At 47.2% G+C, this 23,998-nt stretch overlaps 1 protein-coding gene across 3 annotated transcripts in view; it reads left to right on the forward strand.

Annotated features, from left to right (window-relative positions):
• Positions 1 to 23,998, forward strand: part of LOC135378596 (neprilysin-1-like) — a 254,298-nt gene that overhangs the window by 219,457 nt on the left and 10,843 nt on the right. For all 3 annotated transcript variants that reach the window (XM_064611657.1, XM_064611659.1, XM_064611658.1), the window contains 2 exons: positions 3,714 to 3,818; positions 10,484 to 10,560. In XM_064611657.1, coding sequence (XP_064467727.1) covers positions 3,714 to 3,818; positions 10,484 to 10,560 — 182 coding nt within the window. The remainder of the gene's footprint in view (positions 1 to 3,713; positions 3,819 to 10,483; positions 10,561 to 23,998) is intronic.

Consider the following 23,998-nt stretch of genomic DNA (forward strand, 5'->3'; position numbering starts at 1 on the left):
CGTACCCGGCCCGGTGGCTGAAACCCGAGCCCAGATCAGGCCAGTATAAAAAACGCAAAGCACGGCCTGGTCCGCGGCCCGGGCTGGGATTGGGCTTTCCGGTAGGCCCGGGTTCGTGCAGTGTCCTAGTAACAACCGTGGAAGCGCTGCGAGAAGTTTACTGATCGATATTCGCGTTTTTCTTGTGACAGCCGTCTGTGCTATTCACTCTGCTATATTTGCGAACAGAAAGAGTCGAATATTTATCCCAGGAGCTGGGACGTCGAAAGCAGCACGACGGCTTCACAAGGACACTATAGAGTAATGGGAATTGAGTGCACGTGTGACTGTTTTCGCGGTACGTTCATGAAATCAGCTCTGTAGACTACGCCAGTGAAGGTGATTCACTACTTATTTACACATTTTCATTGATCGCATTACCGGTTACTCGCGCACGTTACTATACTGTTCACGCGTCAGAACGTTTCTCAGCAATGCATCCTCCAGCGAAGCTACACGTGAGAAGTTCATTTCAAAAGTTATCTCTGTGTCTGCTCATGTAGTTGCACGCGGAGTAAAAATGGTCTTTACTGAACACAGGGCAAAGCAACGGCGAGTCGAAACAATGTCACATTGTCGAAACAGTGTAACAGTTGTGTCAAAACACATCTATTACAAACAGAGTCAATACTGGCAACAGGTAGAGGACCCACTCACTCTCGCAACGACTCCATGCAAGCTACGTTTGGTTTTGCACCTGAAGTCAGATAGGGCTCTAGTGCAGGTGGCGCTAATCTTGTTGCTCTCCTCGCTATTCATTAGCAGCGGCGGCGGCGGCTCCTGACACGGCAAAGCACTCGGCGACGGACACAGAAATCTTTGTCTATGCTTCCATGATAACTGAAGGATGTCTCCTAGGGTAGACTACAACTACCACTGGCGGCAGTCACAAGAAAAACGCGAATATCCAACAGTAAAGTTCCATGATCAATACACACCACAGACTGACACTGAAACTATGGCGCGACATAGCTTTTATTGGGCAAGAAAGAAAAGTTCGATTTTCTGTGCCCTCAAATATCATATATGGAAGCATGTCCGTACAAAGTTTGAAGATTATACTGGTTTTTTTAAGATATGGACGCTCAAAAAATAAATTTTTGCAAAAGTCACGTGTGGTAGACGCCTTCACGCGTGACAGCAACCTGGCCTAGAAGCTTAAGTTTGATACCATATTATAGAGATCAGTCTCCGCTACAGGTAGATACCTTTGTCGTTTCACCAGTATGTACACAACCACGCCGCAATAGGCGGGAAAATATTAGCGATTTTCGTCGTCACCGGCAACTTTGCGTATTTTTGACTGCAAAATAACAAAGCGCCCACAGGACCTGAACCAACGCGCTAGAAGTCAGCATAGTTCACAGTGCGAGGAAAAAAATGCAAATTCGTGAACGTGTTCGTTGGAAAGATATTAAATGCCAAATTCGCCATACGTGAGAGTGCGTCGGTCCAACCATATTCTTCTGGGTTTTTTTTTTTTATCTCGGGAACTACGGCAACTAGAGAAAAAATACTCGCTGTTCTATTGTCAATGCAGGTCAGGCTAGAGCATAGGTTTTTTCAACAAAAATTACTGCTGGTGTCCGCACCGCCTTGCCTCAGTTAGATATCGAATCACTCCCCTAGGCATTCCAGTTCCTAAAGGGAGCGCAGTGCCTCAGAAATCTAATCATATCGAATACCTGACACCTGAACACGATGTATGCGAATGTCGTATCAATACTGTATGTCAGTGGGAACTTACATTGCACACCCAAATACCGTTTCGAAACCGATGAGATCACCCTGCATGGGCCCTTGACTCTCGTTCACAAGAGACCCATAAAAGTCTGCTCCAATCAGTACAGAAATCCGAGGTGAATCCTCTGGATATATTATTTCGTCCGCTAACCTTATATCATCTTTCCTCAGCTGTTAACGGATCCGTTAATATGTGCAGGGATGTTGTTGATACATATCTCAGGCAATTCCAGCGCTTCAATAAAGATGTCCTCGTCGTTGATCATGGCTTGATTTTTACTGTACGAAGCGAGGCTTCGGAGACCTTGTTTCCTACTGTGAAAATCGTAAATGCTTCCTTCCATCAGGTGGCAACTGTAACTTCCTGACCAACGCTCTTTTAACAAAGCTTCTCTGACTTCCACCGTGCATACGTATACACGTGAGCATTCGCACACGCTTCTGTTCCCTTCCCGGCGCATGTCTTATGGCGTAAGCAGTTTGTAATAGAACGACGTCTTGTCTAACACATGGCTGCCATGTCCCATTTGGGTGCTACGATTTCACCCGAAATTGTGCAGAAATTCATCATATTGCAGTACACATGCCGTGATCCATTCAAAAAAGAGAAAAAAGAACAAGATCAAAAAGAAAAAGGAAAACGACAGGGTCTCTTTTTCGTCTTGTTGGCCTCAACGCCGAGCGCGGAAGCTGAAGGTAACCGCTGTCACGGTGTTTGCGGTGGGTTTCTGGTACTCGATGGAAAAGAGCTTTCTACTTCTGTCTTCGCGATTTCCTCTCGGAGACCAGTACGTTCTCCGGCGCGCTAATGCAGCTCTTGTGGGTATGCCAATGCTTTCGGCTCCCGTGTAAGCATATACAAGCGGTGAACGTCATAGACACATTCCAACTGAAGGTCGGTACCTGCCCCCCCCCCCCCCCCCCACAGAGAAGCTCATCGTTCGATGATGTCATTACACGACCAACTGACCAATTAAGTAATTCATCCCAGGATTTATCTCTTATTGACAGCGGACAAACACAGACAAGTAAAAAAATAATCCAGCAAAAGAAGGTTTCCTTCGCGCGTTCCCATACAGTAGCTCACCGGCGTTCTAGCATTATGTCATGGAACGTGTTCTATACAATGGGATATTGCAACTGTTTCTTATCTAGGTAACTACAGTACAAAAATTGGGGGGCAAATGCGCGAAAATTAAAAAAAAATATTCGCACCATTGTGGGTAAGGACTGACGAGCATGGTGCATATTTCAGCGAATAACGCGCGGTTCAAAGAGCTGTCCGGCCGCCTACCGTGCCAAAATAGCCGTGCTAAACCGCGTGAGGCGCAGATCCGGCAGCTGCGTACTCGAACGTCTTACCGGAACTATACCAGAATAATGCTACGCTGTCGCTGCCTCGTACCACAGCATGGCCTTGAAATGAACATTTAGCATGACACTTTGCAAATGTACATTCGGCATAACCAAGCATGGTGTCTTTGGTGAGGCTGAATGCACGCTCTTTAAGTGGTGTATAAGAAAAGTTCATGAGTCATTATATTGTTTGGTGCTTATTGTTTTTAAACCCTACGATGTCCAAGAGACAGTGTATGAACTGAAATGTATTTCAGACACATAGTCATCACTTTCTTCAGTTTTGTATGGCTCACTCGACGCTCACACGATCCAATGAGGTCCAAAAAACGACTTCTGGGATTTTCTTGAATTATGTGCCTCTTTGCTTACGCCGTTCTCGCAAAAGATAGGATTATTATTGTGTCGCAATTATTCGCAATTCGCAATCTCCTATTATATTATCTCGCAATGATTCGCACTTCAACACCACGGCGCGCTCTGTCGCAAACGAAATAGGAATTTCGAGTAAATGACGCTCTCTAGTTGGGTGCCCCATGTCATGCTAACAGAATATATGTCTCTTTACAATGCAGGCATATCGCCAGAAGCTCGAAGACGAAGGAAAAGTGCAGGATGACGCTCTCCCTGGCCTCGACAATGTGTCTGGTGACCAGATGTTCTTCATTTCACAAGCCATGGTAAGCGAACTTTATGTCTTCCAGCGCTTCACGAACAAGTTCTGGGAAGAAGAAAACCTCATTATTTATGGAAATACTTGAGATGATCGCGGTAATCTACGCTAAAGCAACGAATAAGCTGAAGAATCTGAAGCTGCTATAGCTCCGATGGTTCAGCTGAACATGCAAGTCTCAAAATACGTGTACATCCTCACATATACATATGAACACATCCGACATTTAAGTCGGTCACCTTGACTAAAAATACTACGCGAGGCCGTTGTTATCGCGTATGCAAACATTCAGCTAGTTTCGGGATAAGTTTCCGTATTAGGTAATTGTAATTGCAACTTAGTTACTTTTGCAAGTATTTCATAATGCACCTCGAGTTATTGTTCGAATTACTTTGCGTGCAATTGGAGATTGAACTTCACGTCAGATATTGAATTATTTTCACGGTGTCCACGATTTTTCCTCTTTCGCGACAGATGAGTATAAAGAAGGCGATTTGGTATCCACCATAGCGGGAGTGTCGTCATCTTAAAAGGGTTGCCACAGGTCCCCAGGTTATCCCAGATAAACGAAATACAAAAGAACCTCAATTGAAAGTTTGAAAGCGGAGAGGCTCATAGAAGCAGAAGAAATGGGCACCGCGAACACCGAAACGCATGCGGCTCTGACATCAGAGCCCTCGCCACCGCCACTAAGGGCCGGGTCCCATAGCTTTATGCGGGCAGTAGCAGCAAAGCAGCAGCGGTGCGGCAGCAGCAACACAGCAACATGGCAGCAAAGCGGTTTTCTGCTGCGGCTGCTCTGCTGCTAGAGGCGTCCCATAGCTTCGTTTTGAATTAGTGGCAGCAGCGGCGTAGGAGGTCAAAAACGTGTTGGCAACTACGGCGTGGTTTACGTTTCGAACATTCCGAAGGCGTACGCAGTAGCTAAGCCTTTTAGTACGCACACGGAGCAATGCAATTCTATGTGAAATGCTGAAGTGTGAGACATATGATGGATCTGTAGCTCACAAGTGGACTGTGAAATCATTGTGGTGGTGGTCTGAGCGTCATATGACCTGATTGACTCTTCGTGGATATGTAGGAAGTCGTGACATTCAACGTAGGTTCGTCCTTTCGCACTGCTGTGCAGAACAGCCTCTGCTGCGGTTGTGTGGAGACTCTTCCACGGGATTTTGTCGTGTAAATATCGCCTCGTTACTCGTATTCGATATTTTGATTTATTGTGACTATCAAATGCGTACGTTGCTGTTAGTGAAATAAAGCTGTCTAACGAAAACAAAGGCCTCTTCTGCCAGTCATCACTACTTCCTGCCTGTATTCATAAGATAACGAGTTAATTGTCTGTCTCTACCGAACCTTTTTGTAGCCTGAACATTGTCTATCTCCATCGAGCCCTTTTCAAGGGTTCAGTTTAATTTAAAACAACGCAGCTTGCAAGTCGTCGAGTCCCACAGGAAATGTGGTTGGTATGTTTTTCACGCAGGATGGACGTGGAAGTAATTTGCTTTTACGTAATCACGTCACGGGTTATAAAGTACTCACCAGAAAACAAGCGAATATGCTATCTGCAACTCTGTTACAACATATGTTTCACGCACATTTTCTCGAACACTTTATTAGCTACAGATAGTAAAATAAATGAACTGAATTATGTCCTGAAAGCGCACTCCATGCGGTACCGACGGCTCAACACCCACTCCAAACCACTGGCAATCACAAGCGTGTTAAGTTGTTCAGGAGCAAATCACAAAACAGCCATACACAAACCTTCAGCCGTCACCGCCCTGCTAACCCTAAACACCGTCGAACGAAAAGACCACCAACGAACCTCCTGACTGACTCGCGAGACCAGCTGTTCAGGCTGCAGAGCAACAAGGCTGCACAGCAACCAAAAATTCGGATACGGGAGCAGCAGGGAATTTCTGCAGCTCGGCAGCGCTGCTGCTCTGGTCCAGTGCTATGGGACCGCTCGTCTGCTGCTCCGATGCTGTTGGTCTGCTGCTGCTGCTCAAATCTACGCTATGGGACCGCGCCTTAAGGTAGCGCATGAGAACTCACGTGCTTGCAACTCCCATCCGCATCGCGAGGGCGGCGAGGGACCTGATTGGACAACGTCGAAGTTCACCTGGGTTAGCAGACCACGGAACCCGAAGAGAAGCGACCGCGACATCCATAGCGAAGTCGAAGCGTTTAAAGCCGCTAGACTCCCTGCACTGATGTTCGGGTGGCAATGGTCACGTGATCCAGCGCAGGCTCCGACCAAGCAATTTCCGAGCGCTAGACCGCGTTGCCACGAGATGAATACGTGAATTCGCAATAAGTATGACACGTGGAAGAATAATTCTTTTTTCCCCGGCATTCTGGCATTCGATAAAATGCGTCAATGATTTAATGAACCACACCTACGAAACTGTGCCAACCCCTTTAAAGGTACTGTAAAGCAGCACCGATCAAATGTCATTTAGTGTGGGTATTCGATAGTCCAAGCCACCAGGACAAAAACTGCGCAAGTTTCATTCCAAGCGACGGTGAAATTAATTAGAAAATTGCAATTAAAGATTACGGGCAACACTGTACTAGGTATTCGAAATGAATTCGTACTCCTGACACATACGGCGGCAACCACATTGCATGCGTATAACACTGGGCCCGACATAACAATCCACCACAATCAACCATAAAATCTGCCCTTGCAATCCACACAACGATCCACATCTGAGGATAAACGGACAAGCGAACTGAAACAAAATGCTGAGACGTTGAAAAAAAATGTGTCAGACGTTCAAGAAGCCAGACAGCGTCGGGATTTGTTTGTTCACAGAGGTTCACAAAGAGAGTTTGATCGTTCTAAAGGGGCCGCGAAGAGAAGGAGCGCACAGGCGCAGCAGAGAAGTAGGGAGAGCCTCCATCGAACAGCCGCAGCGCTGGGTTACTTCTTAAAAACAGGGGTTAACAGGTTAAACTGTTAACAGGGGTTTCAGAATGCATAGGTAAACAGGAAAACGAATAATGTGGTTACTAAAACAACGAAGTTCCGATGTAATAGTGTGTAATACCAATTTTCAGTGTTGCCCGCTGTACAGGGGGTTGTTTGACACCAGGCGTCGCACCGCTCCACTACGCCGCATCTTTCATGGCAAATTAAAAATATTTATAGCGCGTTGTCGGTCGTATGGCTCTGCATATGGTATTTAGAAGCAACAAAGTCTCTAGTCACATCACCGGCATATCATGCTTGCCTACTGCTTTACAGTACCCTTAAGTTTAATATGAATAGTCTGGAGGACGTCAAAAGATGCGGAACACAAATTCTGGTTCACAAAACCTTGTGGTGTGCGCTGTGCGTTGCTACATGCAGTGTGAGAGCGATATGTCAACCGACACATATGTTTGGAAAATCCGGTAAGGATATCTGGTGTCTACCAGAAGCTTTCATGAAATACAGGGTGTCCCAGCTAAATGCGAACATATATTTAAATATATATATGTGATGAACACTGGACATCCGTCCCGAGCAATATCAGTTTAATGAATGAATCCTGCCCATGCACGAGCGTGAGTTCGGTCTCTTCGTCGTTACGTCACATATATATATATATATTACTTTTTCCGAGATGAAATCAATTGCAATATAGCATATGCTAGAGGGCACTCCTTAAAGAAGGGCAGTTCCGATTAAGTCACTTGATACATTTGTTTTTGTGTTTTTTTTTTTCGTAAGTTAAAGCTCATCTTTGACGCATGAGGCGTCACTGTGCTCCCTCACTCTCTCACATTGGGAGTGAAGGAAAGACGCTTCTCCGAAGATGCGCAATGAACAAAATAAAGAAGAAATGGTAATATATCGAATGGATAATATCTGAAAACTGCTCCGGTATCAGGTGACTGAAGTGGCCAGATTTTCTCATTGGGACAACTTCGAACGTTTTATAATTCAAAGGTTAATTATTGGAAGTTAATTAAGCCATTGCCTTAGGAGTTTGCTAATGCCTTCCTAAGGAGTGCCCTTCAGCATATGCTATATTGCAATTGATTTCATCTCGAAAAAAGTAATATAGACATTTTTTTTAAATATGTTCGCATTTGCCTGGGACACTCTGTATATCATCTGGTTACCCAATAGCGCTACAGTGGACCATTTGTCTGTGTGCTTACGCATATCTGCAAGCGTACGTGTGCTTTTTCCTGTATCCTGTACCAACATTTGTGCATACCACATCCTACTATGTTGTTTGCAAGTGATACTTCACATGAAGTAGAGTACTTCACTGTACCGCGTTGCATTGTGGGCGGCCGCGGGTGAACTTTGGCTGCTATGGGAACAGACGTTTTTGAGTCCTTCCGCAGCAGAGTGCAAGGTGTTCGCACGTGCTGAACTTGTTCTCACCCACGCACCGTGCTGCAAGCGGACAACTGATACCCTCCATCCACGAATGCGTGCAGAGAAGCTTCTCAACTTCTGTGGAAGATAAATTTCAACACAGCTGTTGTAAACATGAAGTGCATAGAGGCTAAAAAAATATAGATGTCGAATAGCGCCTTGAATGTTGAGAAGTGAAACAATTCCGCGCTCCATCCAATGAACCGTTGCCGATACGGAGAGGAGGAAAGCTGCGGAGGCGAATGTTGTCTCCAATTTCCTCAAGTTTGGCCGCCTCCACTGCGCTTCTGGTTTCATCACATCCTCCAAATCTGGCTGAAAGAAACTGTGGGTGCGACACAGATTTAAGAAAATATCCCATGTCTCCTAGTTTAAAGTTCGCTAAAAAAAAAAAAAAAAGAAAAGATAAAGAAAAGCTCCCGAACATTGCGCTTTCAGCACAAAATGCAGGATTTCGAACTGTCATTGCTCATGAGCCGGTAATCACATCGTCCCCTTGAAAGCAGTAGCATGAGAAGCGTCAATCCATGCGCTTTCGAATGATACGGATGTCATCTGCATAGCTAGTGTGTTACAGCGAGCAGACGGCTGTAAATAGAAGCAACTCAGCAATTTTGCTCATATTGGACGCTGTCTCTGCCAACCGCTGCAACAGTTATTTCGTTCATTTCTATTGCAAACAATAGACCCGCATGTCATTTATTAGGTGCAACAAAAACATGTTGCTATTTTATTTATTTATTTATTTGTTTTGTAAGGACGCCGCAATTTTTTCCCCGGCCCATGTTGCGCTGTCGTTGCGGCGGACGCCGTCGCTTCTTCCTGCTTGTCGCGGCCCGACTCTCGTATGTTCCATTCCTCTTGCCATGGTCTGAATCTAAAGGTCCGACGTAATCCCTGGACGGCATCCTTGTCACCTGTTTTGTTCATCGGTGCCAGTAGTGATGTCAGTCACGGTGCCAGTTGGGACCTTCTGTGCGTTATAATCTATTAGGGTTCTCAGCTGGGTCTGCCAAACCCGTGGGAACGGCCCTGGTGGCTACGCAGCTAGTCCAAGTACTGTCAAGTGCATAAGTGTTCGTCTCTTCTCTGTTTGACAGGGCTTGCAGTTTCAGTGCAGTTTCTTTGTTTTAATTTTGTATTGTTTTGAAATAAAGACAATAAAAAGAAAGAAGGTATTTACTCGCCTGAAGTGAATGAAGCGCATTGCTATTCGTGGGTCAGGCTTAATAACACTAGCCTTCGGGCGTGGTAAAGCACGGTGTAACGACGCATAACCCGTGAGCCTCTCCCGTTGATGTCATCCAGTCGGAGACGGTGGTGGTGGTGATGGAGATAGGGCTTGCCGTTGTCGGCCTCACGTATATGGGCAACGTCACGACTGACGCCCTGGGGGAATGTGCGTGATAGCAATGACTTAATGGGTATAATGAGAATGACCGTGCGTGACATGCGCCCACCGCTGCTGACACCATGGTCGTCGTCGTAACAATATCTATACCATTCGATAGAGAATGGGTTGAGGCTTCTAACGATAGTGCTTTCAAGGGAATGCACGCAGCGGCTCATGAGCAATAAAAATTCGAAATTCTGTCGTTTTTGTGCTAAAAGTGCTATGTTCGGGAATTTTTTTTATGTAGCGCCCGGTTAAACTAGGAGACATGGTATTTTTTTCTCCATATTGCCTTGCACCCGTAGTTTTTATAAGCCACATTTGAAGGATGTGACAAAAAAAAAAGCTGTCGGCACAGTTCCTCCTGAAGTCGGCCCAGGACGCATACTAACCCCTCTGTCCCCTCTTTCCTGCTGTCCTCTCTACACATCTGTACAACGCTCATAGCCACAGTTGCTTCGCGGTGCTAACACGCAATAAAAAAACAGAAGCGTACTAAAGGCGGCCAATGTCAGGGAAAAAATCGAGGCAACATCCGCCGCCACATTTCCCCCTCTCCATATCAGCAAACGGTTCAGTTGATGGAGCTCGGAGTTGTTACATTTGTCATCATTCGAGACGTACTCAACATTTCTTCGCTGAAATTAAAAACTGTCAGTTTCCCACCCTTGTTGATTTAAAATGGAATTACTCTAGTACATAGTCACAGTCATGCAATCACATGTACGTAGAACCTTGCGCATTTCTCGTCGTAACGAATTCTAAAAAGTGCAACACTGTACTAGTGTTGACATCCAATAAATTTCCTCAAACAACACTTGACTGCGGCATCATTAGGTTCGACAACAAAAGGAAAATAAAATGAAATTAAATCATAATTATACTTTTTATCTTTCAGGCTTGGTGCGGAAATACCAACCGGGTGATGCTCTCTGAACAGGTTAACACAGACGTACATAGTCCGGACAAGTACAGGTGCGTGTCTTTACGTACGCCTGTGCCTTACCATTGAACGTGTTGAACAACTTCGTTGAGCACTTGCTGGGTATACCTGATGAAGCGTGGTCCGCGACGCGAAGGCTTGTAGTATATTTTAGGAAGCCTCATTGCCGTTTTTCAATTGTCTGGGTGAAGCACTACTGAGGCGGCAGCATTTTTTTTTCTTTTCATATCGTAGTTCTACAGAGCGCGTAATTCCATTTTAGCATTTTACGAACTTTATTACGCGAAACCGATTTTCCACAAGTATCTGGTGTAGAGGCACTCTGTAGAAAGTTTCGCTTCCACCATTAAAAAGGCGAGCGTGTCGACTACCGTATCGGTCCCCAATGTTCCCAGGAGTGTCTTTGTTATTTACTATACTCGTCAATAGCCATATCAAGCGCTGTTTGTGTTGTCCATGTTTGTAAGCCTCGGCAAAGTTCTCGTTGCTTGCTTAGCTTCATCTCTGTCCCGCATCACAGACTTATGAAATTCAGTGCTACGAAAACACATTATTCCTGAGCACTCCATTGACGAATGATTCATTTCTTCAGATGCATATGCCTCTAGACACTTCGATCAGTTTAGGGCAACACAAGTCGCAGGTGATTCACACAACCGCAGTTGCCGAAACTGCGGGATAGTAGTCGGCTGGGGAAAGTCTTTAATCGCCTGGACTTTCTCAGGAAACGGGGAGATGCCGGCCGATGAGATACGGCGGCCAAGGAAGTCCAAGGAATCCTTCCTAAACACCAACTTCTGCACGTTGATCGCGATGCCCGGCCACGGACGGGCAATGCCAATGTCGATCATGTGTTGGAATCGCGATGGTAAGCTTCTCTGGAGCCAGCCGGCGCGGACGAAAATGGACTGGCGCTCCCGATGTTTCAGTGTGGTAATATAATAATAATGGAGCTGTGACGTTACACGTAAGGTTTGTCTGCCTAGTGTGGCGACATGCTGCACGTGCCACAGGGTAGGACTGCGGATAATTTGGACCACCTGAGGTTCTTTTGACGTGCGCCGGAAATCTCCGACACACGGTGCTGGAAGCAATGTTTACCTCCCCCACTTTGTAGCCGTCTTCGGAGGGGATCGAATTTCAGTGTGGTGCACAACATCATGCCGCACAGGTTTCCTCCAATCAGGACGCTTCGACAGCTAAGGGAATTCCGCGAAGACGTAGAAGAACTGGAGGTAGGCAATCGCGATGCTAGGTGTTCGGCGCTTCGGCAACCAAGAGCCGAACCAGAACTTGACACGCACAGGCTGGTAGTAGAGCCTGCAAGAGTCCGGCGACGAATGTCCACCAGGATTTAGAAGCGTTGCAAAAAATCAGCTCTTATGATGCAGTGAGGGGTAACAGCGATTCGGAAGATCCAGGAAAACGAGCGGTGGTGTCCCAGTGACAGAGTCAGGGAGCGTTCATGCACCGTAGACGGCAATACCGCTATTGTTCGCAGCCGCAAGATAGGAGAGGGGATGTCCCAGTTGTTCACTCTTGGGCGCTGTATTTGAGAGAAAGCAGTAAACCTGGGAGCCAGCAACAGTGCGTGTGTACGGGACGGGTTTATTCCAAAAGTGAGGCATGTGCGCCAGAATGGGTGCGCATGCAACGAGGTTAGCATGTCGACTTCTTCTAACACCGTCCCACGACAGGTTATCCCTTGATGAGCCCCATCCGTTGCCTTAACGCTTCCAGTCTCGGTCGTGGTAAAGGTTTCGTCAAAGCGTCCGCGATGTTGTCAGCGGACTCGCGGTACTGAAAGTTGATGATGTTGCGTGCTACTAGATCACGTAAGTGATGGTGACGGACATCGATGTGCTTTATCCTGGCGTTGATCACTTCACTAAGGGCAAGCTTAATGCAGCCCTGATTATCCTCGAACATAGGTGTCGGTTGATCAATGACTAGTCCGAAATCTTCCAACAATGGACGCAGCCACAAAACTTCCTGTGAAGCATAAGCCGCGGAAATGTACTCTGCTTCGGTGCTCGACAGAGCAACAGATAACTGCTTTCTGCTGGACCAAGTGACCGGGCTGTCTCCAAGCAGGATGATGTAGCCACTTGTTGACTTGCGGTCAGTGACGTTGGCGGCCCAGTCTGCGTCGACATATCCTGTCAAATCCAAGCTTTGTCGACCTGTAAGGGTCAGCTTAAACTCCCGAGTATGCATCAGGTACCGGAACAACTTCTTCACGGCCCCCAATCTCGCTGACGCGGATTGTTCACTCGACGACAAAGTATGCCAGTTGCGCAGGGGATATCGGGCCGTGTCGTCGTGCTCAGATACAGCAGCTCTCCGACTGCTTTCCGATACAGATCGTTGCTGTGCAGTAGATCTTCTTCCCCCGTAAACTTCAGATAGTCTGGATCCATTGGTGTGAAGCTGATCTTAGCAGTACTGAGGTTACATTTCTCCAACAATGCATCTATTTTGTTCTTCTGATGTAGCAGGAAACAGTCGTGACGTGGTCTCTCTATCTCGATACCAAGGTAGTGGCAGACATGTCCAAGGTCCTTCAGCTCAAAGTGCCTATTCAACTGACGCTAAATTGCCGTTATGGGAGGATTGTCTCGATGTCAACTTAACATGTCGTCCACTTATACAATCACGTATAGCTGGGATCCGTTCACTATTTGGGTGTACAAACAGGGGTCTGCCTGGCTCCGTGTGAAGCCCGTTCCAAGTAGTACTTGATTGGCTTTGATGTTCCATGCCCTGGCAGCCTGTTTAAGTCCATACACCGACTTCTGAAGCTTACACACTAGATGTTCCTCCCCTGGAGCGACGAACCCTTCCGGTTGCTGCATATAAATGTCTTCTTCGATTTCGCCATTCAAAAACGCGGTTTTTACGTCGAAATGACGAACTCGCAGGTTCTCGGCAGCTGCGACTGTTAAAAGAATCCGCAGTGTGGTGAGCTTCGCGACTGGAGCAAACGTGGCATCATAGTCCTCTCCAAACCGCTGGGAGAACGCCTGAGCGATCAGTCTTGCCTTGTAACGCTCAACGTTGCCATCTTTGTCCCGTTTAGTTTTAAAAATCCACTTGCAGCCGAAGGGCTGCTTGCCCTCCGGTAACTCTGCAAGAACCCAGGTGTTAAGCTGGTGAAGCTAAGCGATCTCATCGGCAGCAGCCTTTATCTATTTGTCCTTGTCAGCAGCTGGCAGCTTCTGCATGTCCTTCCAGCTAACTGGATCGGGCGCGGATGCCGCACAGGCTACATAAGAAAGACGATCCGGAGGTACTCCTTTGTTGCTCCGACTCGAGCGCCGTGGTTGAACAGGACCATCCCCATCAGCTGCGGGAGCAACTCCATCTGCCACCAGAACATCCGCACCGGACCCTGGTACAACTCTGGCAGTCACCGGAACATGTCCAACGCTGTCACCGCGCAAGGGCAAGCTAGGAGGCGAAAGCTAGGCAGCTCCACTTCAACCTCAGCAGAAGACGACTGCTCCGAACGCTGTGTGCCCGGACACCGGAAAGCGGGTGATTCTCCACAGAACGCTTCCATGATCGGGCTTTCGTCAACGATCACACTGCGTGTCACTTTGACACTGTGACTACCCTTAAGAAGCACCCGGTACCCCTTCTGCGTATCGCTGAAGCCCACTAGCACACCCTCAAGAGCTCGAGCGTCCCATTTGTCTCGCTTCTCCTTAGGAACATGAAGATAGGCCGTGCTGCCAAACATGCGCAAGTGTTCCAGGTGGGGCTTCTTGCCAGTCCAGAGTTCTTTAGGAGTTTTCGATATCGCTTTGCTAGGCAGCCGGTTTTGAAGGTAGCAGGCAGTCGTAACAGCTTCGCCCCAATATAACTTTGGAAGGCCTGCCCCGAAAAGCATACTCCTTGCGCTCTCACAGAGTGTCCTGTCCTTTCTCTCGGCGACCCCATTCTGCCCTGGGTTGTACGGAACCGATGTCTGGAATGTTACACCGTACTTGCGTAGAAGAGCCTGTGTCTTACCACTGGTGTACTCTGTCCCATTATCGGCGCGAATTACCTGCGGATGCCGCCCAAACTTTGTGTGCATATCAGGGCCATGTACTCCTCCAGCTTTGCAGATACCTCGTCCTTAGATTTGAGCAAGTACAGGACAGTGTATCGTGAAAAATCGTCGATGAAAGTGAGGAAGTACTTGTTTTTGCTAGGCGTTAGAGTCCTCATAGGGCCGCAGACATCCGTGTGGACAAGCTGCAGAACAGCTCCCGCTCGCGACGAAGTCTGTTTAGGGAAGGATCCCCTCTTCATCTTTCCTTTGATAGGGCTGTTACAATTTACCAAGTGGTCGCAGTCGCCGATCAGGATCCCATCTGCCAAATCCTCCTGCTGTAAACGCTTGACTGCTACTGCGTCTCTATGCCCGAGACGAAGGTGCCATACGTGTACGCACTCTAGGCGACTAGACGACCGCGAGAGATTGGCAGCCGTAGTACTCAAAGTGGACAAGCGATAGAGGCCATTTTCTATTCTTCCTTAGCCAACACCTCCTGCCTCCTAGTGACGATACAGTGGTCTCCTTGAAATGTCTCCATGTTGCCTTGTTGCGTGAGGCACTTGACAGACAGAAGATTACTCTCGAGGGAGGGTACGTAGAGTACATTCTTCACCTTGACCGACTTGCACTTGGAGTCAGAAATGCGACACTGTAGAATGCCATCACCGATTCCACGTGAAGAAATTCTCTGACCATTCGACACGGTAACAGTTTCTGCTGACTGATAATTCTCCATGAAGAAATTCCTGACGTTACACATGTGGCTGGTAGCGCCAGAGTCAACGTACCATGGTCTACCTGGCAATTCGGGAGCGGCGAGAAATGCAGTTTCGGACGATGACGAGCGGTCGGACGCTGCTGCCTTCGCGCGCTGCCGAGGCTTCCTGCGCCCCTTCAAACGGGGGAAACTTCAAAGTGACCTACCTTCTTGCAGTAGTAGCAATGCCTCCGGCCGGACGAAGGTTTCTTCGGTTGAAGGGCAGTTCCCGAACCAGACGCTGAACTACTTGATGCTCGCTTTTTCATATACTCGTCCACGAGTTTTCCTTTGACGTACTCCAGCGTCAGGTCGTCGTCAGGCCGTGCGTCCAGGGCTGTCACGAGCGCCTCGTAGCTCTCCCGGAGACCACTGAGCAAAAGAGCCGCTACCTGGAAATCCGTGGTCTCCTGTCCGATCCCTCTCAGCCGCTCGACTAACTCCAAGGTACGCCTTATATACCCTTGCATGTCTTCGTCCTCCGCTGACTTGGATATTGGAGCTTCCTTAGCAGGTAGAGCTTATTACTAAGGTTTGCTCGCTCATGAAACTTGGGTAGCTCTTGCCACATCGCATTCGCTGAGCCGCAATTACAGATGTGCACAATCTGATTGTCATCAACGCTGAGGCAAATCGTGCTCTGCGCTTTCTCATCGCCAGCCGTCCAGTCTGCAGAAGGTGTCTTTGGAGTAGGTCCGTCCACGTACGTCCACATTCCTTCCAGGGTCAGCAACATCTTCAATTTGAACTTCCAGACCTGATAATTGCAATCCGTGAGCCATGTAACCGTAAACTTGCTGCTGTCTCCCATATCCACAGTTCTAGCCCATAACCTGTGTTCTTTGCCCATAACCTGTGAGAAAGCAGTAAGCCTGGGAGCCAGCAACAGTGCGTGTGCACGGGACGGGTTTATTCAGAAAGTTGGGCAGGTGCGCCAGAATGGGTGCGCATGCAACGAGGTTAGCCTACAGGATTAAACTGACTTCGGCGCCCGTGTTAATCAGCAAACGGCGCCGGGATACAGGGTCACGAATGAAGAAAGGCGGCACGTAGAAATGGTTGCTGAAGGAGGTCCGCACGCCGCCATCAGTGACTCCCCGAGTGGTTTCCCGGCCACAAGCACGGAGGTTTGCAGTTCCGCGAGCTGGCGCCGAACGACCGGGGAAACCAGCATAAATCCGTGGGGTCTTCGTCTACACGGGCGGTGAGGTGCGACGAGGACGTCGAGGGGAATGAGAACGGCGCCGACGGTGCTCCTGGCGCGGAGTTCGCTCTTCAGAGATGTCCTGTGTGCCGGGTAGAACGGCAGCCAAAAGAGCGGTCATGTCGTGAACATCCGACCGCAGCTAGTCAAGAGCGTGCGGAGCAGTGGAGGGGTTCGGAGAAGGCGTAGAACGCTGAGAGGCTCAGGCTGCCTCACTGTGGCAATGGTTGGCACGACTTCCATAGTTTTGCAGCAAGTTCGGCAATAGACAGGTTAATAGCGGTGGCTAGCAGCATCTGAACCGTTGCAGGAAGAGGCTGAAGAAGGAGTTCCTTGAGAACCGGTTCGTCTTTTGACGCAGCGCGGGCTCCCAAAAGTTTCACCAGATGCGGAGAAACTGCGACGGCCTCCTGTCGCCGAGGTCTTCAGCGGAAAGAAGCTGTTGGAGGCGCTAACGCTCCGAAGCCATTGTGCGTTCAATAATGGACGCTTTGAGCTGGTCGTATGGTGTAGAACGTGGCGGAGCACAGATGATTAGAGCTGAGCGCGGGTGCGGATATACCCGCTGGTACACGCAGTTACCCGCACATCGTCACGATTTGCGTGTAGGAATTCGCGATTGGTGCGGGTAATGCGTATACCCGCTTTACCCGCTCTCCATAGCCAACTAAGTGATCCCTCTGTGTCACACGCGAGCTCAGGTCCCCTATGTCGTTGGCCATATAAATCCATGAGCCAGACTGCAGCAGGCAAATGCTAGCGGGCGAGTTCGATTATTATTCTTTTATTATTCTGCTCGGTGTTAAAAGTGCAATATGTTCGCGTCCCATTGCTGTGCCTGGTGACATTGAAATGGTTTGGTGTATGCGTATGCTTGGGCCACAATATGTGAAGGTACTAGTCTGTGTATGTTACCGATCCTCCGATGATAGCTGTTTTGTTACTAAATTCCACGATGCACTCTCATTTGTCGTGCGCAGTTTTCGTGTGCATAAAGTTGTTCTCCTTGGTGATTTTAATTATCCGGATATTGACTGGAGTTAACGTTTACCAACCCAAAGCTCCCAACTCATGTAGCTCTGAGTTCTGTGAATTGTGCTTAACGTTTGACCTCAAACAACTGGTTACTGAACGAACACGCATTTGCGAATCACGTGAGAGTATTCTTGGCCTCATGCTTGCATCACCAGAGTTATTTTCTTCACTTACATTTCTCGATGGTCTTAGTGATCACATGATTATACACGGTTTTGTAAACCTCCCTCGAGCTCAACACAAATCTAGAAGCATTGAAATAAGAGGCTATAATAGAGGCAACTACGATGGCATAAACCGGGAACTCTAACTTTCTGGAGAGTTTTTCTGAGGTATGTCACATCCGCTCTGTCCAGGAAAACTGGTCAGCGTTTAAGGCTATCTTAAACTGCTTAACCGAGCGTTATGTGCCAAATATTACTATCAGACCATGTGAAAGTGCTCCGTGGTACACGCGCCAATTAAAGCGCTTAGGAAATAAGAAAAAGCGAGCCTACCGGAAAGCAAGGATGCGTTGTAGTATAGCTTCTTGGGATGCGTACAAGATAGCTTCAAGCGAATATATGAGAGCTATGAAGGAAGCAAAGGAAATTTTCTTCAAACCCACCCTTCCTGCCCTTCTGAATAGTAACCCCCAAAAATTTTGGAAAATTATCATCCCCGCCCACGACTCTGTTACTCAACTGAAAAATGACTCTGGTGATGATGTTACTGCTGAAGAAAGCGCCTCCACGCTCAATAGTTATTTCACCTCAGTGTTTGTTGTTGAAACCACATTGCACCTTCCTTCACCTGATCCTGTAAGCGATATAACTATGTCACCTATTTCCATTTTTCCAGCTGGCACTGTAAAGCTCATAGAGTCCCTGAAGTCATCTTCATCACCTGGCCTTGACATGATTAACTCCAAAATACTGAAAAGCACCCGACATACTTCTAGTCATATCTTATCCCTTATCTTTAACCAATGTCTACAAGTTGGGGAGGTTCCAATGGATTGGCGCCAAGCGAAAGTCATTCCCATTCCAAAGAGCGAATATCTTTCTGATCCCTCTAACTTCAGACGCATCTCATTGCCTAGCATCCTGTGCAAGCTGTTGGAGCATATCATTAACTCTCATATTGCCAAGCACCTCGAACGCATTAACTTCATTTCGAAAACCAGCATTGTTTCAGAAAGGGGTTCTCTTGTGAAACCCAGCTGGTCGAATTCGTCCATGACATTCAAATGTCACTTGACAACAGGGGTCGTACAGACTCGATTTTTTATTTTTTTTTAAAGCCTTTGACACCGTTCCCCACTCTCGACTTCTATACTAACTTGCGTCACTAAACATCGACCCCGTGGCCCTTGACTTTATCGGTGCATTTTTATCACGCAGAAGACAGACAGTTTTTGCTAACGATACCTTGTCAGAGTTTCTCCCTGTCTCATCACGCATACCCCAAGGATCCGTCCTAGGACCACTTCTTTTCCTCATATACATTAATGATCTACTCCAATCCCTTTCTTGTTCCGTCCGTCTATTTGCTGACGACTGTGTCATTTATCTAAGAAAAAAAGGTGGAATTTTCTACCTTTTGGGGTAGAAGTGTGTTGTCACAGATTCTCAACCCTTTTGGGGTAGAAAGTGAGGGGTAGAAACACTTCTACCCCTTTATTTCTACCACACTGGTGGAACAGTTCTACCCCTGAGTGTGAAGAGAATTCTACCCTGTTAGTGGCAAAATTCTGCCCCTACATGGTTAACTGTTATTCCTCTGGGGGGGTCTATCTTTTCTCTCCATATGGAAGACACCTCTACCCCAAGGATGAGAAATATCTGCCCGTCTTGATGCCAAATTTTCAACCATTCCCGGAAGACAGTTCTACCGTGAGTAGGACTGTTCTCCCTTATTGGAAGATAATTTTTTACCCGCAATGGTAAGAATGTCTGCTATTATTCGTGCTGTGCCTACCGGTGGCATATCTCTACCCGTAAAGACGGGGCATTTAGACCTTGTAGGGAAATATTTACTCCGCCTTTCATGAAGGACGTCTGCCCTTTTGAGAAGAACTTGACGTACAGTATTTGTGTGGATAAGATAGAATATACACGTAGACAACTGTTACTGATCACAGCATTTTATTAGCACGTCACAATTGGAATCGTACACTTGCGCTTACCAATGCGAAAGGTACATCCATTTTGAAGAAGCCTGAGCACGGAGACACGAAAGAAAACACGACACAACACAGACGACTCCATTGTTGCATCCATCAGACTGCACATCACTTGCAGGGACTTGTACATAAATTCCACATGCATGCACCATAACAAGGGCATCGGGATAACTTGTGAGGGCTTGACGTTTCACACTACTGTGTCGCTCTAAATACACACGAATCTCCGCTCGGTGTGTAATATCTGCCCGGAGGAACACATGGCAGGACGAATGATTTCAACTGAAATGTAAATGGCATTAATAGAGCATTTAAGATAAGCGATAAATAATAACGACGGTACATGTTTCACTTCTGAGAAATATGTTTACATGTGTGATTCCCCTCAGAAATAAGCATGCAAAAAGAAGAAGGCTACCTCGGCAGTGGACAAAAGCCAAGAAAGAATAAATAAATAACACAGCGCACATCTAAAAAACCATGACTCGAGCGATGGGTGCCTTCTCCCATCAAACCGTGGCTCACCGTATGTTATGGCTCGGTTTCTTCACTTTCGAAGTGGATCCTGTAATCACATCCGGCGGGCGCTGATAAGGTGCCGTGCTAAAGTTGTCATGGTGACCTGCGTGTATTACACAAACGCATTTGCTCATATTGCAGTTTCATAGGATGCTGAAAAAGTGTCAGACGACATGCCGGTCAACCCGAACACGCAATGCGCAAAACACATCTGATCACTGCATATAAGACGCTCGGGAAGAAAAATCTTGAATATCAAAATTACTCACCTGATTTTGTCCTAACTCCACCTTGCTTATGTTCATACCATTGCAGCTGAACCGATAACACCTTCCACCATGCAGATGCGAATACCCGACGCAGCATAGCCATTAGGCCGCACGCATGGCCTTCGGTGCAGCAATGTCCACGTGCAAACCGACAGTCTGACACTTTCAGCGTTCGTCTCTATACTGACCCCTTTTACACAATCAGCGATTCCGCGCAAGCGCAGACACTCTGTGTTTGGTCGCTCTGGCTAATCTCTTGAACAGTGACCTCGAAGCTGGACCAAACGCCTTTGTGCGCAGGATTAGTAACTCTCAACTCCATTTACACTTCCATTAGAGACCCTGCTACGAAACACACAAAAAGAAAAAAGAGTCACTTGAACCCTAATACAGAGCCGTATATAGAGAGAGTTTGGCCATCTTTTGATCTTTTGCCGCTTCACGGGCGGAGCCTGTTTTGACGTCAGAGTCGGTGTTGCACCCCCAAAAAGCCTGAATCCAAGCGAAATCCGCTTATCAGCCAGCAGGTAGGCGCCATCTTGATGCAGTTCACCGGCTGGTCGGCATGTACTTTTGTCGCGCTCAATGTAATCTACCAGAGTCGCCGGCTTATGGCCCACAGGCGCCTGTGAAATGGGGGCTTTGTTACCAAACTGAAAGGATTCAAGGACGAAGGGGTCTCGAAGGACGCGGTACGCACGTGTCTTCCCCCTTGCATCGCTTCCCCTTGACCAACGCTTTGCATCAACATGGCGTCGGCGACCGGTTGACGACTGGACAACAATTGAGCGCGGCGAGGGAGGTCGTTCAGCCGTGACGTCGCATGACGCGGTTCAAGTTAGGCTCCTCCTAATGGCCAAACTCTCTCTATAAACGGCTCTGCCCTAATAGTGACAAGATTGCCACAGTGGTTTTACCGTTAGGGGGAGAGAGTTGAGCAAAAGGGCTGAAACAGCACAACTTCAACCTGCAGTCGGTAGAGGGAAAATAGGTCGGGGAGAACTGTTGCGCTTCTACCCGTTTTCAACCTTTTTTTCTTAGAGTGTAGTGCCCATTCAAAATGATCTTTTTACAATTTCTCGGTGGTGCAAAACATGGCTCGTGTCACTAAATGTTTCGAAATGCAAAATTATGACTTTTACACGTTCTCAAACTAGTCCGAACCCATCCTACTCATTTAACAACACTCAGGTCTCATGCGTTTCAACATATAAGTATCTGGGGCTGAATTCGGATTCGAGTATGCGTTGGGCACTTCATATCCAAAAAGTCGTCGCCGACGCCAATAGGAGCCTCGGGTATCTTCGTAGGCCCCTTGTGCTTGCACCACCTCATGTAAAACTGCTTTCATACCATGCATTCGTGCTGCCCGAACTCGAATACGCATCGGCCATATCGGATCCCCATCAAGAGTACTTAATTCAAGCATTAGAGTCAGTTCAATACAGGGCGATGCGCTTCATTACATCCAACTATTCTAGAGACGTAGGCGTTTCACTTATAAAGAATAACCTTCACGTTGAGCTTATCTCGTCAAGACGGTTAATAGCCAGGCTGTGCCTCTTCCATAAAATTTATCACAACACAAACCCTCGCGATCGTCTTCTAGTCCCTGCTAACTACATTTCATCTCATCTGGACCACATCTATAAGATTAAGCTACCCCATTGTAACACCACTTCCTTTCTAAAATCATTCTTTCCTAAAACAATTAGTGACTGGAATCTCTTGCCTGAACATGTTGCTTGTACACATGACCCTGCTGATTTTAAGGCCGCCCTCCTCCAATCCAGGGCTTTAGGGTCATCATGCTCTTCCCATGGTGCACTTGGTAGGGCGTTGTTTCCAATGCAGCCCCCAATAGACGTATTATCTCCGATGAATACAAGGATTAGCCATTGTGTAGGGTACACCACGAGGGGGCGCTACGAGCGACGCTTCACTACTGGGGCCGCTGCTGTCGCATTCCGCGGATGACGTCATTGCTCCTTCGGGGAGCATGGTGAGAGATAGCGGCACGCATGGGATGGAGATGCGAAATAGAGCGCCCTTGTGCAAGGCTGGGGGGGGGGGGGGGGTGCTGCGAGCGATAGGACAGCCACTCTCGGTGGCGGCTCTCCACGGCGTTGTCATGGCCTCGTGACCGTGATACATGGCGTCGGCGGCAAAGGATTTTGGGTCCAGCGTTGTGTACCAGTCTTTGAGCGAGTTTATATTAATCTCACTCCTTTTAGTGTTCAACTGATGGTTGTTGTTTGAAAGCTCAATTGCTATGCTATGAGATTGGGGTGTAGGGCACGCATGCGACAATATAAATAAATTAATATAAACAATAGGACGCGCACGATAAGTTACGCCATATTATTCTTCACGTGTTGTTACACTTTACATGATAAAGGCACTTTCGCGAACCAGTCCGTTCACAAACAGCCGTGTGCATCCCGTCGTGTATATATTAGACATGGATACTTTCCTTTTAATTGCCTAATAACGCTTTTGCGACACGAGCGCGTATATTAGCAGGCTCCAGATTTGCGCAATATTATTTTTATTTTGGTGATGGTGTGTATGTTCAGACAAGAGTGGAGGAAATTTGGTCCTATTTGCTTTATGTATTTATTCACTTCAGCATATCATTCTCACACACTACTTTAAATTTACTTAGCGGTTAGTAGTAGTGCAGTATAAGCAATTTAGCACACTACAGTGCTGTAAAACATATTGTAAGCCCCTTCTGGTTGCAGAATCACTGGGTGAATATCAGTAAAATTTTAGTGCATTCCTTTCTGTGGTGGTCACTGTCACTAATAGGGATTCAGTTAGGCGTTGTGGCAATTCCAATGTAAACAGTCGTCTGCTATATTGGAAAGTGAGTGATTAGATTACAGCCAAAAAAGTATCAATAAACATGATACCTTCTACAATACCATCTGTGACTCATTAATGTCAGTATGACAAGGTATGAAGAAATATTAACGTAGTGCATGTTATCCAAAGCAAGTTCTTCCACATCCCCCCATGTACAGACACTCAGAAAAAAAAGGGGTCTTAGGTTTGCCTCTCGTAACATAGTTTAACTACATAAATGCAGACATGTGCAATCAAACACATTTGCAAGGAATGCATCATGATTATTGCAGTTGCAACCAGTCATGTCAGTAGGTCATGCACACCTTATTTTTGAAATTTGTTAAACATCTCCACATCTTTTATATTCAGCGTGCTGGACAGCTAGTGCGCAACACGAAATATCGAGTCTAAACCTGAGCCAGTATGGGGTCATGGACACACCGGTGTAACATGAGCAACAATAAGGCAGATGACATGTCAAGAGGTTGCAAACCGCTGTTCCATCTTGCACATTTGTCATGCTCATCTAGGTATTTTTGAAATTTCTTAAACATCTCCACATCTTTTATATTCAACGTGCTGAACATCTTAGTGTGCATCCTGCAAACAGTTTGTATCAATATTAGG

This window comes from Ornithodoros turicata, chromosome 1, assembly GCF_037126465.1.
Source record: "Ornithodoros turicata isolate Travis chromosome 1, ASM3712646v1, whole genome shotgun sequence".
In the NCBI taxonomy this organism is placed as follows: Eukaryota; Metazoa; Arthropoda; class Arachnida; order Ixodida; family Argasidae; genus Ornithodoros; species Ornithodoros turicata.